The sequence below is a fragment of the Pieris brassicae genome, chromosome 4 (genome assembly GCF_905147105.1).
Source record: "Pieris brassicae chromosome 4, ilPieBrab1.1, whole genome shotgun sequence".
Classification (NCBI taxonomy): Eukaryota; Metazoa; Arthropoda; class Insecta; order Lepidoptera; family Pieridae; genus Pieris; species Pieris brassicae.
The window spans coordinates 19714953-19728883 of NC_059668.1; the positions used below are offsets into that span (position 1 = coordinate 19714953).

The window sequence follows — 13931 nt, forward strand, 5'->3', positions numbered from 1 at the left end:
TGTATTAATTTTAGCGTAGACTAAGTATGGGGACACTAAGTGTTTCAAATATCAATTTTTTATACATAATTGACTAGAATGTAGGTGGTATCAGAGACCCCAGGGCTGGTGCTCTCCTTGCCTGACGAATAAGTATCGCAATACAGCGAAATGTATTCTGCATATGAAGGTACACTAGGGCCAAATGTTTTAATTTTGTATTAAATTTCTATTTATCCATATTTAATTATTCTTATTACTATGAAGGTTGAGAGTGGGCGACATAAATAAAGAAACTTATTATATACCTTAAAGTAGAAATATATACGTATACGATACGATATATATACCGTATGTCTAAAGTTTTTATCGATTAAAACGTTCTATAACACTGCTGTGAGAAAACGTTCAATCATTCTAGGAATCTATTCACTCACTATGCGGATATAGATTATCCACGCGTCATCTTTTCCTGATTCCATACGTATAATCTTACATTCTAATTAATATTAAAGTTTTTTCATTCATTTGGGTCTTTATTTAAATATTTTAAAATCTTAACGGCTCTATTATTTAATTTTAAAAATCGGTGCGTAGAATGATGTTGAAGTATTCAAATAAATTTTGTTTCAATTTTTGAATATAAAAACCACATTTGCGTTACGACTTACGACCGAGATGTCAGTGAGATTTAATCAAAAACAAAATGTTTAATGATGATGACTCTCATCACATCTATCAAGTTGAACTCACAAACTACGTTCGTATCTCACCGTTACAGTACTTAATTAATGTATTAGGGAAAACGGGAACCCAGAAGGCGTGAAACGATACGAAAACGATTCGACTTCAAGTCAATATGTTTTAATAAATAAATCTTTATATCATAATATATATATAACTAGTCGAGTTATATTGTATATATTGTGTTATTAAATATTAATTAATTTATAGCCTATATTCCATACAATAATTATAGACTAACTTACTTATTATCGTTACCTACTAACAATTTTTCTACTTAAATTATAAAAATAACATCCACATCTCAGTCTTTCCTAAGCTGACACAAATACAGTTCTGACCCGGAAATAAGGGAAGTTGGATCAGTGACTACTAGCGGAGGATTCCTCTTAGATCTGGAATTATGTTCTGATAAATACAATCTAAGCAATTTCAGAAGTAGACCTGGCCCATGTTGTTTATGTAGTGTGTTCTATAGAGAGAGAACGAGGGCAAAACATTCAGTGCAAAGTAGTCTCAATGTACCCAGATAAAAAAGAAAAACACTTTTTCTAGCAAGAAATAAAATACTACATTGTGCATAACTTTAAGGTTAAAATAATATACCAGGGCCTTGTAGTAATTGCAGTATTACCTCTGACCCCAGTCAGTCGTCCCGAAGGTTCTTTGTGTTATTAACCTAAAACTAACAAATGGCAGTTACCATCGTGACTATACAATGCGAGATAATGAAGATTAAAGTTTCAATGCTAACACTAAAGCATTCGTTTTACGAAGTGTTAAACAATCAAGGTTTCATTATTAAAATACACTTTATCGCTTGGTATCAGAGATAAATAAGTGATTCCTTTAGCTAGAAAGAGACAATAAACTATATAGAAGAAGACAATAAAGTTTTCCTTTGGTGATATATATATTATTTCATCCTTGTTATGTTTATCTTGGCCAAGAATCGGTAGAAATAAATATTGTATGGACAATGGATTTGGCAGCGCGCGTTTTATTGACTGTTTAGAAGCCATTCTTATATCTTTTGTTTTATAGGACAGCCTTCGTCTAGATTACTATGACGTGTTCCTTAACAATTTCAACTTTATAAAATTAAAAAAGGTCGGAATTCAAAGTCAATATAGAACAGTATCAATAATATTCTGTTGTTTGACATACTTTATGTTATAATTAGTGTTCAAATATATTAATTTCATGAAATAAACTAATACACACACAGATTATATGTCCCTCGTTATTGGGACGACGGTTTTGGTTTTTGAAACCGACAATTTTTTTTTAATGCAATTCTATAAATATTATATATGGATGCTTTTACGTTTACTACTCTACACCGCGTGTATTAGCCAGGTGTTTTTACAACTCGAATGCTTGTCTCGCAAAGGTCACGACAATGTTAGGAAGTAATTAATGATCTATCAGATACTTACTATCGACAGTTTAATTGCAACTTCAGTTAAGTTGTAGAAATTATCACCGACTGAATAAAGAATGTTTTGTGCCTAGTTCCGTATTTCTCAGTATTCTATTAATTCATTTAAACCCTTTAAATTCATCTTTGCTGTTTTTGTTCGTAGCACCTTTAGCGTAGTGGCAAATCTTTAAAATATGTGACATTTGATCCCCTGCGGATACATATATACCGGATTAAACAGTACTTATACACTGGATTTATTCGGTAGTGGGCTGATCGGTCTAAAGAAAGCATTGAAAAGTAGCCTAATCCGCTGTTTTACTGGTAATATTTTTTTCTTCTGATTAACAAAAAAATCTGGTACTTTTATGTCGTATTTTTATATTACCTTGAATATATTTTTTTGTAACATTTATGTTTATCAAAATTGTCATACATTACATAAAAGAGTTTGTAACATATACCGAAGATGTAGTACTATGTATGATGTGGTAAACATTAATAAATAAATAAATCTACTGTTTACTGCCGTCAGGCTTCTTCGATAAATTAACATAATACATAAAAAGACTCATTCTATTGTTGCATTATTTTCCAGACGCTGGTCCACACACTTAGACACTCCGGTGTGTAGATGACCAGACTTTTCCGATGTACATTAAAATAAAGAAATTAGTAAAAATATTAAAAGATTTTGATTAATTTGTGAGTGCGTGATATTAATGGGTGTGTGTACTTGTATTAATCCACATAATAATGATACTAAAGGCTCCTCAATTACACAGGATAGTGCTAACAAAATACTCCTTCAGAACTACTTACCTCATGAAATCAGACGATCTCAGTCTTTAAATTCATTTAAGAATCTTCTTCTTGAACATTTTTTTCCATCTCGTATTTTATATACGTTACTTATTAAATAAAATAAAATATGTTTATTATAGAACATAAGATACAAGTATCACTTATTCCACGTCATAAAATTTAAAACGGTAGACATCCCTACTCATCGCCAAAGAAGACAGAGGAAAAAGCCGGCGAAAAAAAATCTCGGTACTCTTTTAAATAGCAAATCATCAAACAACACTTATTATAGGCACTTTTATCAACTAGATAATCGTTAACTTTGTAGAAAGTCTTTTTATACAGTATTTCTTTAATGCATTTCTTAAATATATTAAAGGGCGGAGATAATAGAGCCTCTGGTATTTTATGAAAGAAGAGAATCCCTTTATTTATACATAATATAGATTCATTAACACTAAGTTTTCCTTTACTTTTTATTATATTTTTTTAAATACTAGTTCAGTATTATATTCGTGTGTATAACATTATTTGTTAGAGCAATTACTGTCCTTTACTCCAGTAGGCCGACAGTTGCCTAATAATTTATGTAGCCTGTTTTCTAGGAACGAATAAATTTACAAAAATAGTTTAGCAATAGAAGTGCGATCAAAATAATATTTAGCTATAATATGTACGCAATAGTACTCGTAATACGTATTGATTCAAAACATTACGATATTAACACGGAGGGTCGGTATTGTGAGAGATGAAGTAATCGTTCCATAGCACTGTTTTCGCAAGAACATTGCTTCACGAGAGCCACCATGCTAATTGCTACGTGCAACAGTGCTTCATCGAACATTTACGATTCTATGTACATAGAATAACTAATTATTGGTTCTATGTTATGACAAATACTCTCGGCTATGGCTATATTATAGTTAACAGAACGTTAACTAAGATATAAATAACACACGTATGCAGTATATATATTACCATGTATAACTGTGGATGTATATACTAAAATAAACCGTACAAAAAGCATTAAAAAATCCTCTTTTCAGTCATATGTATTGTTATTTCATTGATTATAGGTATTATCGATCTAAAGCTAAATTACTAAGTAGCGTTGACAATTTTGATTACATACTACCCGCATTACGTTTTGTATTATCGTAAAGGTAATAAAATGAAATAATAATTTGTAAATGTTTTTTTCTAGATTATTCAAATCTTTTAGAAAGTATTTTGTAGTTTATGTAATAGTAATATTGGATTCATTAAAACAAACACAAGAAATTACGTAGATATTTGAGATTTTACTAGCTCTGATAAAAAGAAAAAAGGTTCTAATAGCCAAATAATAGGGACTCTTTATATAATATCTTAAATACTGTTATTATAAAATATATATTACTGAACAAGCACTTCAAGCCGAGACTAGGAAATACTTGTACACGCTTTTATTAATCTTATACGGTTCCAAAATTCAAGACAACATTCGATAGAAGATATATTACTTCACACCTCTCTTATATAACCTCTTGCGAAAAAACTGCTATTGACTACAAGTGTAAATTTTCCTATGACAAGGTAGAAAAATCTGTTTTTATGAGCTTCGGCAACAGATTACAGAGGCATTAATGAATTAGTTTACTCTTCGTTGTCTGTATCCATTGTTAAGCTAATTTTAACACGGTTAAAATTAGTACGAAGAGAGGACCGTCACTATTAATATTTCTAATGTTAACTAATATTGCATAGCATATTCTCGTTATTAACTAAATCATTAATTAATTAGGCAAAAACACGCCCCCATACAATTTTAGATGTAGATATCAAACGGCCTACATAATACAACAAAAAAGAAATATTGTGTACTGTAAATATTTACCCACGAATAGGCTTTTGTCTACACGAGTCCTAATTCACACTCAAACCACGTGATTATCTTGTTATAAATCAAACTATTAACAACAGGCAAATCTTGAAGGAAAGAAAAAATATCTAATAGATTCACGAATTACTTTATTCAAAAATGGGCCCTACTCAACTTCAAGTTACTGACAGCGCTGATTTTCAGTGCTCTTTTCTCTTTGAATGACAACTATAAACAATTAATAACACAAAAATGCTGTCGATTAAAATAAAATTGTTTAAAAACAAACTAGTCTTCAAATAGTTAATTTTTAAGTTTGAAATATAATCCAATTGGGCATGAAGCGGATACATTTCTGAGTGTCCCAAGAGTCGTAAGGCAAGTGGGCGATCAGCCTCCTGTGCCGATACGAAACCATTCTGGTTTCACCGGATACCGGACCCTGAACCTCTGTATTGTATGCCATGTGATTACCATAACGATTGTGCTGTAATAGACTAATAATATACTATTAATTTATTTAACAGATGTCAAACTATTAGTGTTTATGTAAATACATACATAAATGTTTTTTAATATACTTAATTAAATTGATTTATCCGAAAATGTACCAGGCTAAAAATAAACTTAATTAGTAACTAAAAACTCAGATATTCTATAGGGGGCTTGACTAATAATAATAGTGCTCAAATGACAAATTAAAAGTAATTTGGTCGTCTTCATTATTTTAATGATTATGGGTACCTTTTACAAATAATTGATCAGGATGTTTATAGAGGTCACCAGGTGTCCGGATTGTGAGGTCATTCTCACATGACTGGGCAATCGCTTTTTTGTTCCGATACAGACATCATCATCTGATTAACAATAAAATTTAGATAAAATTATGGCAATTTAGCTCTGACAGACCTTTTAATTATACGAGTAGCTACTCTACCTTTTTTTGCTTTATTATTACCGAGTTAAAAGCGTGTGTGACGTAGCTCCGTCATACCTTTCTGCATATTCCATCGCTTACTGAGGAGTTCTTCTTATAATAAATAGGCCTTATTGTTACTACTAACTAGCTATACTAATAATAGCCTTTCTTAACTGAAACTGAACTACGCGATGTCCAACTGGTTCAGGACGATTGTTAGACTTAGAAAACCTAACTTTAAATGCATTTTTCATTAATTATTTTTGCATTAGATAAAGTAAATATGGAACTAGGACGCTTAGAAGGTTTACGCGTCGCTAAGCTAAAATTGTAATCGATATTGTATAACATGTTAGATTACAATTAATACACGATGTCATTGACTGTAGTAGAAAGTTTGATACCGGTATCAAATAGCCTAACCTTACTTCACATAACGAAAGTTATTTGTGGTGACAGTTGAGAGATTCATGTGTATTTCCTGTATACATCGATACCTCCTTAAGCATTTACAAAATCAATGGCAATATTCGAAAATGTATTGAACAATCAAATCAAAAGAAACAAATTAATGTTCAAATTCGTATTTCGAAACAGGTCTTTTCTTTTTTATTAGGTTGAAAAAATGCAGATTGTAAACACATTTGGTTTTAGAACTCGTCTCGCAATAAGAATGTCTATGTTCCATTTATGTCTATATTTATTATCTTAGATAACTTGTAGCTTAAAGTCAAATTCTTATAAAACAATATACGTAATTATTTAATGGAATAGGTACGCGACTACCCGATTTAAACAATTCTACATTATTAATTCTTTATCTACATATTTTGCTTTTTCGAGTTCCGGTTTATTGAATTTTAATTATAATATTATCCAGCACAACACAATAATATTAAATTATATGCTAATATTAGACCGAGTTTAAAGAAAACAAAAAAATATTTTTATTAATTTATTTAAAATAATTATTGACCGCAAAATGTTACGATAATATCAGTGTTATATTTTTGTACTGCTTTGCTCTTTTACCTTTTACTTTATGCCAGTTATCACAGCTTCAGTAAATTTTCTGTCACTTCCTGGACCGGTCACGTGGTCGACGATCAATCTTGCAATACTGTGGCTACAGTTTATTAGCCTCTTGCGACATCTCAGTAACTATTCAAAATTGAGACACTTTCAATATAAGTGTTTGAAGAATTCTTAATATTGATTCATTTTGACTTGCTTTACTTTGCTTAATTTTTTACACACTACAATTATAAAGACAAAGAAAATATAGTTATTTATTGTTTTAACTAGTATGTGAATGGGGTCCTATATGCTATATTAACAAATTATGAATTGCTCAACACACAAAAATATGATTGTATAACAATGTATATTGTCAATACCTATAAATATTTTTATGAATTCTATAAAAACATTTTAATATAACTTAAAACTACAAAGAAAATAATGCCAACTCCATATTAAAAATAATAATTGCAACATACATGCATGCCTATTTATTATTCAAAAGCCCCTAATAATTACGAATTAATATAATAACGGAAAGACACTCACAAAGTGTAATAATTGTACGTTCACGAAGTTTTTTCCTGTCATTAAACCACTTCATTGACTTTGAACTAGTAAATTACACCAAGGTTCGTGCGGCGTTCGGTCGTTGCTCTAAATAGCCGTAATCGTATATGAACGCATGTGTTAATGAAAATATTAGTTACCTTGTAATTGGGTATAGACTATAGATGAAGGTGATTATTAAGGGACAGAGCTTTTACAGTTTGGACGTGTATCTCTGACATAAATTATTCGGTCTTAATATTAAAATAACAATTCTTAGTATTAAAACAATAATTCTTAGTATTATAATAACAATTCTTAGTATTAAAATAACAATTCTTAGTATTAAAATAACAATTCTTAGTATTATAATAACAATTCTTAGTATTATATTAACAATAATTCTTAGTATTATAATAACAATTCTTAGTATTAAAATAACAATTCTTAGTATTAAAATAACAATTCTTAGTATTAAAATAACAATTCTTAGTATTAAAATAACAATTCTTAGTATTATAATAACAATTCTTAGTATTATATTAACAATTCTTAGTATTAAAATAACAATTCTTAGTATTAAAATAACAATTCTTAGTATTAAAATAATAACATTAAAATGAATACGAGTATATTTTTCTTTGACATATCCCATTGCACTCATTAAATTTAGATACACAAAAAATAGTTTCTAAATTAATTAAAATATAAATAATATCTTTAAGTCTCAGTATTGTAAATAAAGTAATGAAAAAGGAAATGCATAGAAAATATTTAAAAATGTAATATATTCATGAATGATGAATGAACATCCTTTACCAAACAACAATTAGTACTATCTAAACGATTAAAACATACTAAAGAAAGAAGAAATGAAATGTGCTACTAATAGAAGTAGTTCTAAAATAAATCTAAAGTATTTGTAATTTATAACATTACTATTTATTGCAGGTTAGGCCAAAGTTTCCTGATTTTGGCGCTGTTTCTATTAACAAACGCACAGAATCTGGAAGAAAGTAATGTTCAGACAGTCCCGAGTGATCTGCGTCGGGCTGTCAGCGAGGCGCTGGCGTTGGAGAGAAGATTCTCACAAGGAGGTAACATCCCGTAAGTATTGTACCAACCAATTACATTTTTCTCACTCAAGCTGTCTTGAAACGTGGCGATTTTCTAAATTTTCGGAGTTACGCCCCGAGAGTATAGCCCGACGTAGGCACTTCAGCTGTTACATTGCATTCATTCGTTAATTAGCAATTAACATTTCTTTATTTCGCTTATATTCTAGTGTTGTACGAGTGGTTAATATAAAGTAATTATAAAACCCTCTATTAGCTAAATCACCCCGATAACAGGAAACGCACATATATATTGAACCTATTTCCTTCATTCTAATTTCAAATTTATTAAGCTTATACGAGTACTTTTTTAATTGTATTCTATATTTAAAAGTAATAGATTAAATTTTTAGTTAATTTTAAATAAAGAATTTCATTTAAAGAAAAATCAGTCTGATGTCACTGTTTTAACTTAAGAACTGATATTTTCATCAGCGTGTCAATTTGACATGAAGAGACGAAATAGTACTTTAGATACGAGTGCAATTTGCCAATTTTTTTTTAATAATTAATATGAAATAATTAGTATCTACTGTGGACAATTATTTATGGAGCAGACTCCGTTTTCTTTTGTTTTCTTTGAATTTATACATTTCCAGACAAGACTGTTCATCAGAGGAAGACGAGGCTAGCAATACCCCGTGTCCCCCAAGCAAGTACCGCAGTGCAAGTGGCGAATGCAACAATGTAAGACACAGGCCATGGGGCAGGCGAGGCGATGTATTCTTACGCCTTCTGCCACCGAAGTATGCTGATGGTATGTATTCTGAACAAAAAAACGATACATACAACAATAGCGAATTTAATTATTATAAACATTCGTCTCTGTACACTATGGCTTTATAAAACACTCATAGGATTATTTTAAGATTTATTAATAAACATCTTAGTAACAACATTGTCTTTTGTTAACATAGCTTTTACACGCGAACCGTCGGAAAATATAAATAAATTTAAAATTATGTAAATAATTATAAGTTTATAATAATAATACATAGCTTCTATCCGTTTAAAAAGTGTTTTCTTAATAAACAGTCTTACTCATGGTAGAAATTAAAGAATGTACTTTTACATGTAATTTGAATTTAAAGTTATATTAATGATATTACATAAAACTTTTTTGGTATTATTATTTCAAGTCAACGAATAATATTTTTATTTATTTAACGAAGCTCTACCGGAAGTCAATATTGTCTGTATTGAAATATATGAGTGGTTTTTCGAACAAACGTTTAAGCGTTACATTAAGAATTACATAGCTTAGTAATTAAAAGGTCAAAAAGGGCAAGCCTTCATGCCGAGTAAGTGATATATGTTATCTATTGTTTTTATTGCAGGTGTATCTACACCAGTATCACCGCCTCACATCCCAGAAGCCACTTTGGCAGTACAGGCTGTGTCCCAATTAGCTGAGCCCAAAGACAATGATTTCGTTACCAGTATGCTGGCTGCATGGGGACAGTTTATTATGGATGACCTCATAGCCACGGCAAATGGAAATAAGGTAATTAATTAACATCATGTTTGTTTTAATTAGTGACTGGTTATCAATTGTAGTTCGATGTTTTTATTATTTTTCAATCAGTAACTATAACCGAACTAGTAACTATTGATTTTAAGTGTTTTAGAATAAATTTACCTATACTTTTTAATAATAATAATAACTTTCCCTACCATAACAATTACTTATATATAAACCAGAATGCTAAAAATACTGCATTATGTAATAATTTTAAAAAGTTTGTATCTAAATTGGGAACTGTTCAAATACATTGTTAAATCAAATTACATGCGCTAACGCTTTGCATTCCGCAAGAGACTATTAATTTGGTGTCTCCCATTAAATTGTCGTAAGCAATCACGCTGTAACATAGTCTGTGGTGAGAACCACAGCCACCGGATGTGGGTTGGAAATAGTATTCTTCACTACAATACAAAATGTATCTCTGTATAGATAGACTTAATATTTATTATGTGACGAATTGTAATCGAAGGCGGTAACCGAATGTTCTTAGCCCCAGGCGCTTCATTTGCAATATAAGAAACAATTTGTAGAAAATAATCTATATATATATATATATATATATATATATATAATTTATATAATTTTTATAAACAGCCAGTCATAATATGATTTTGACAGATAATAATCGACAACTAATATTAACTGTCAAAACAAATTGGCGGGAAAGAGCCGTGAGTTAAAACGTTCATTTAAAATTATTTATGATTTCACTTTAGTAATCTTATAATTTGCATAAAGTGTATTTATGTAGTTTAAAAATAAAATGCTGACGCTGTTAGCAACATAATAAGTTCGTGATAGTTCGAGGGGTCGCATTATCGCATATAGAAAGGTTACATCGAACAGGTATTCAGTGAAAGTTATGACATAACAGACAATTTAGTTCCTCGTATCATATTACCAACTGGAATGTGATATGTATTATCGAAGTTATTAATGATTTTCGTTTAATTTTCCTATTGCCTGTAATTTTTAATTCGCTAATTTAACATTTAGCGAATAATAAAAAATAGAAAAATAATTAATATGAATATTATTATATCCGTCATACTATTGAGTAGTTTCAAAGATCAAGGCTTTTTACGTTAAGTACTATCCTGTATATACAATTATTTTTATTAAACATAAATTGTAAAATTTTAAAGAAACTCATAATAACTTTATGTCTAAACCATAAGTTTAATGTACGATACTGAAAGTATGTACATATTAGACTAACAATCAGTTTACTTTTGCATGGCTAAATTAACGTTATATTATTTAACATAACTCTACAGTCTATGGCAGCACCCGCTTCAGCGTCTACAGTGATCTTATAAGTTATGGCGCCATTCAAATTTTTATTGGTTCTACTGAACTTGGTGGTAATTTATATTTAAAAAAAGGCACCACTGGCCGGCTACAAGGCGAAGAAAAACTTTATTATATGATGGAATCAAGACTGTATCAAATAGAAAAAAAAACTGTTTTCGGAAAACACAATATTGTCGTAAAAATTAATCCAAATTACCTATTAAAATACATTTTAATCAACTATATATTATTTATATAAACGTCTAGTTTTACTCAGATTGTCGAAACGTAAACTATAATACTCTTTTAAAATATTGATTTATTTAGAATAGCGAACGCTATGTAAGTATTTACAATTTAGTACCTAAACAGAGAGAGAACGAGACATTTATTTCTACGATTTCAAATAGAATGTTATTTATTTATCTATTTCAGAAATGTGACGGGTCAGATTGTAAATACCTAAGATCGGCACCAGCAAGGAATTTCGATTCTTGCAACTTTGGTGAGTAATTGTTATAATCCGATTAAATAAAAAAGCATTTTATATTTTCATTACTTATTATAGTACTCTAACAATTATTTATTTCTAGGTAATAGCTTCTTTTATTAAATATAAAATAGGTAATTACAATAATAATTATTATCAATTTACATTTGATTAATTCTAATATTAACACTTTCTGGATACTTTGAAATCTGAGCGATGTCCTATTACTGCCGGTGTTCATAGTTCTACTGAAGCCTTTTGAGAGAACACATACGTTCGGATAACTACTTTTACGACAGTCTCTGACAGAGGATGGACTCAGACAAGCTCGATTCCTGGTGAAACAATATCTACCTCGAGTTCGTAGGCACCTTAAGAATACTGTACAGAGTAATGTGCCCTGTACATATGTGTATATGTCACAAACCGAGATTTGTGGTTTATTTCAGAACACAGAGAACAAATGAATTTGGCTACATCTGTGCTCGACGGCTCTGCCATATACGGAAGCTCCGAAAAGGAACTACGCTCGTTACGATTGTACGACGCTGGCAAAGTCGACCTTGCGTCGTGTCGAAAGTAAGCCTTCATATATCACGACTTATCTCACGGATGTTGTTAGATTTAATTAACATTAAACTCTATGATAGACCAAAATGATTCAATCAATTTGGCTAGAAGTTCAAAGTTAAAAATTCTAAATGTTACAAACAATGCAACAAAGGAGTAGAGCCCCTCGACCCAAATAAAATAAACAATTTTTTACACTCAATAATTTATTGTTAAACCAAGTAGATTATTTAGTAATTAACAAACATATAAAAATATAAATATAGACCAATGATTTCTGTTAATATTTAACATGTTTTGTACAAAGGTGTTTCTTCGTTATTGTGGTGGCACTGGGGCTGTAGCCCCAGTTGCTTTCCCCTAAATCTAGGCTCCAGTGCAGATAGACTATTAGGTACATTTACACATCTTGAATTTTTAAAACTGTTTTAATGAATTGTCTCGCCACAAAGACATCACTTAACTCTACGATCTAGCCTAACTTAATACAAATAAACTAACCTAATTTACTAAAAAAAATATTGATCATAGGAAAGTATCCAGTTACAGTCTCTATTAAGGGAAAGGCACTCTGTTTTGTGTACTTTTTTCACTTACCACTGTTTAAAACTTAAGTAATGTATGTGCACTCAGAGTAATTCACTATTTCGAGTAGTTTTGTCTTCTCACTATGTCTTTCTTGAGGAAAGTCGTTTTTGTATTAAAGAATTAAAATTAAATTTTCATATCAAATCGGGGAAAAAAATGTAAATTCTGAATTAGTCATTGTCTGTAAATCTTTGAGTCATGTGTCGGAACAAGGAAGATCCGTTTTTCTTATGAGGAAAATTCTCTGCAATCACATAAATGCTAGTTAGCTAATCTAAATTATTAAATCTATATTAAACACAGGTGTTTACGTAACCTATTGGGTATGTGAATTAATTCTAAGAATAAAATACCTGGGTATTGGCGCTACAATCTTTTTAAATCTAGTCCTCAATTGTCTGTATCTGTTTCATGATCATTTGTTAAATTTATAAGCAGGTGATCAGCCTTCTGTGTCTGACACAAGCCGTCGACTGTTTGGGTCTAATTCGAGCCGGTTTAGAAAGTCCATTGGTGCACAGCCGGGGATCGAACCTACGACCTCAGCGATGAGAGTAGCATGGTGAAGCCACTAGGCTAACACTGCTAACAAATATGTAATAACGTAGTATTTCGACTTGAATAAGAAGGTTTTGTTACATTTCTTTCATTCACATAAAATAATGTTATGCATTCATTATAAAAGGTCAAGCTGTTAAGTACTGTGGCGTTTGAGGCAAATGTTTAAAACGGAGCGAAAATTTTAATTAAATTCATATTTTCTTTATTATAAGCAAAATTCACAAGCGTTTTTATTTTTTTTATTTATTACAGGTGCAATGATGGCACCCCAACAGCGCCCCTTTACACTGCGTTATTATCAGAACACAATCGTATAGCTGGTGAACTATACTCCTTGAATCCGTTCTGGGAAGATAACGCGATATTCTTGGAGAGTAGACGAGCGCTCGCAGCCATCATACAACATATTACATACAATGAGTTCCTACCCGTTTTATTGGGCGAGGTAAGGATATTTTTGAAATGCCTTAAATTTCTATAAGATGTTTAC

General features: G+C 30.5%; 1 protein-coding gene across 1 annotated transcript in view; it reads left to right on the forward strand.

Annotated features, from left to right (window-relative positions):
• Positions 1 to 13931, forward strand: part of LOC123708261 (heme peroxidase 2) — a 32042-nt gene that overhangs the window by 5106 nt on the left and 13005 nt on the right. The window contains exons 2-7 of the mRNA XM_045658889.1: positions 8251 to 8406; positions 9014 to 9171; positions 9752 to 9918; positions 11668 to 11737; positions 12172 to 12301; positions 13694 to 13886. Coding sequence (XP_045514845.1) covers positions 8251 to 8406; positions 9014 to 9171; positions 9752 to 9918; positions 11668 to 11737; positions 12172 to 12301; positions 13694 to 13886 — 874 coding nt within the window. The remainder of the gene's footprint in view (positions 1 to 8250; positions 8407 to 9013; positions 9172 to 9751; positions 9919 to 11667; positions 11738 to 12171; positions 12302 to 13693; positions 13887 to 13931) is intronic.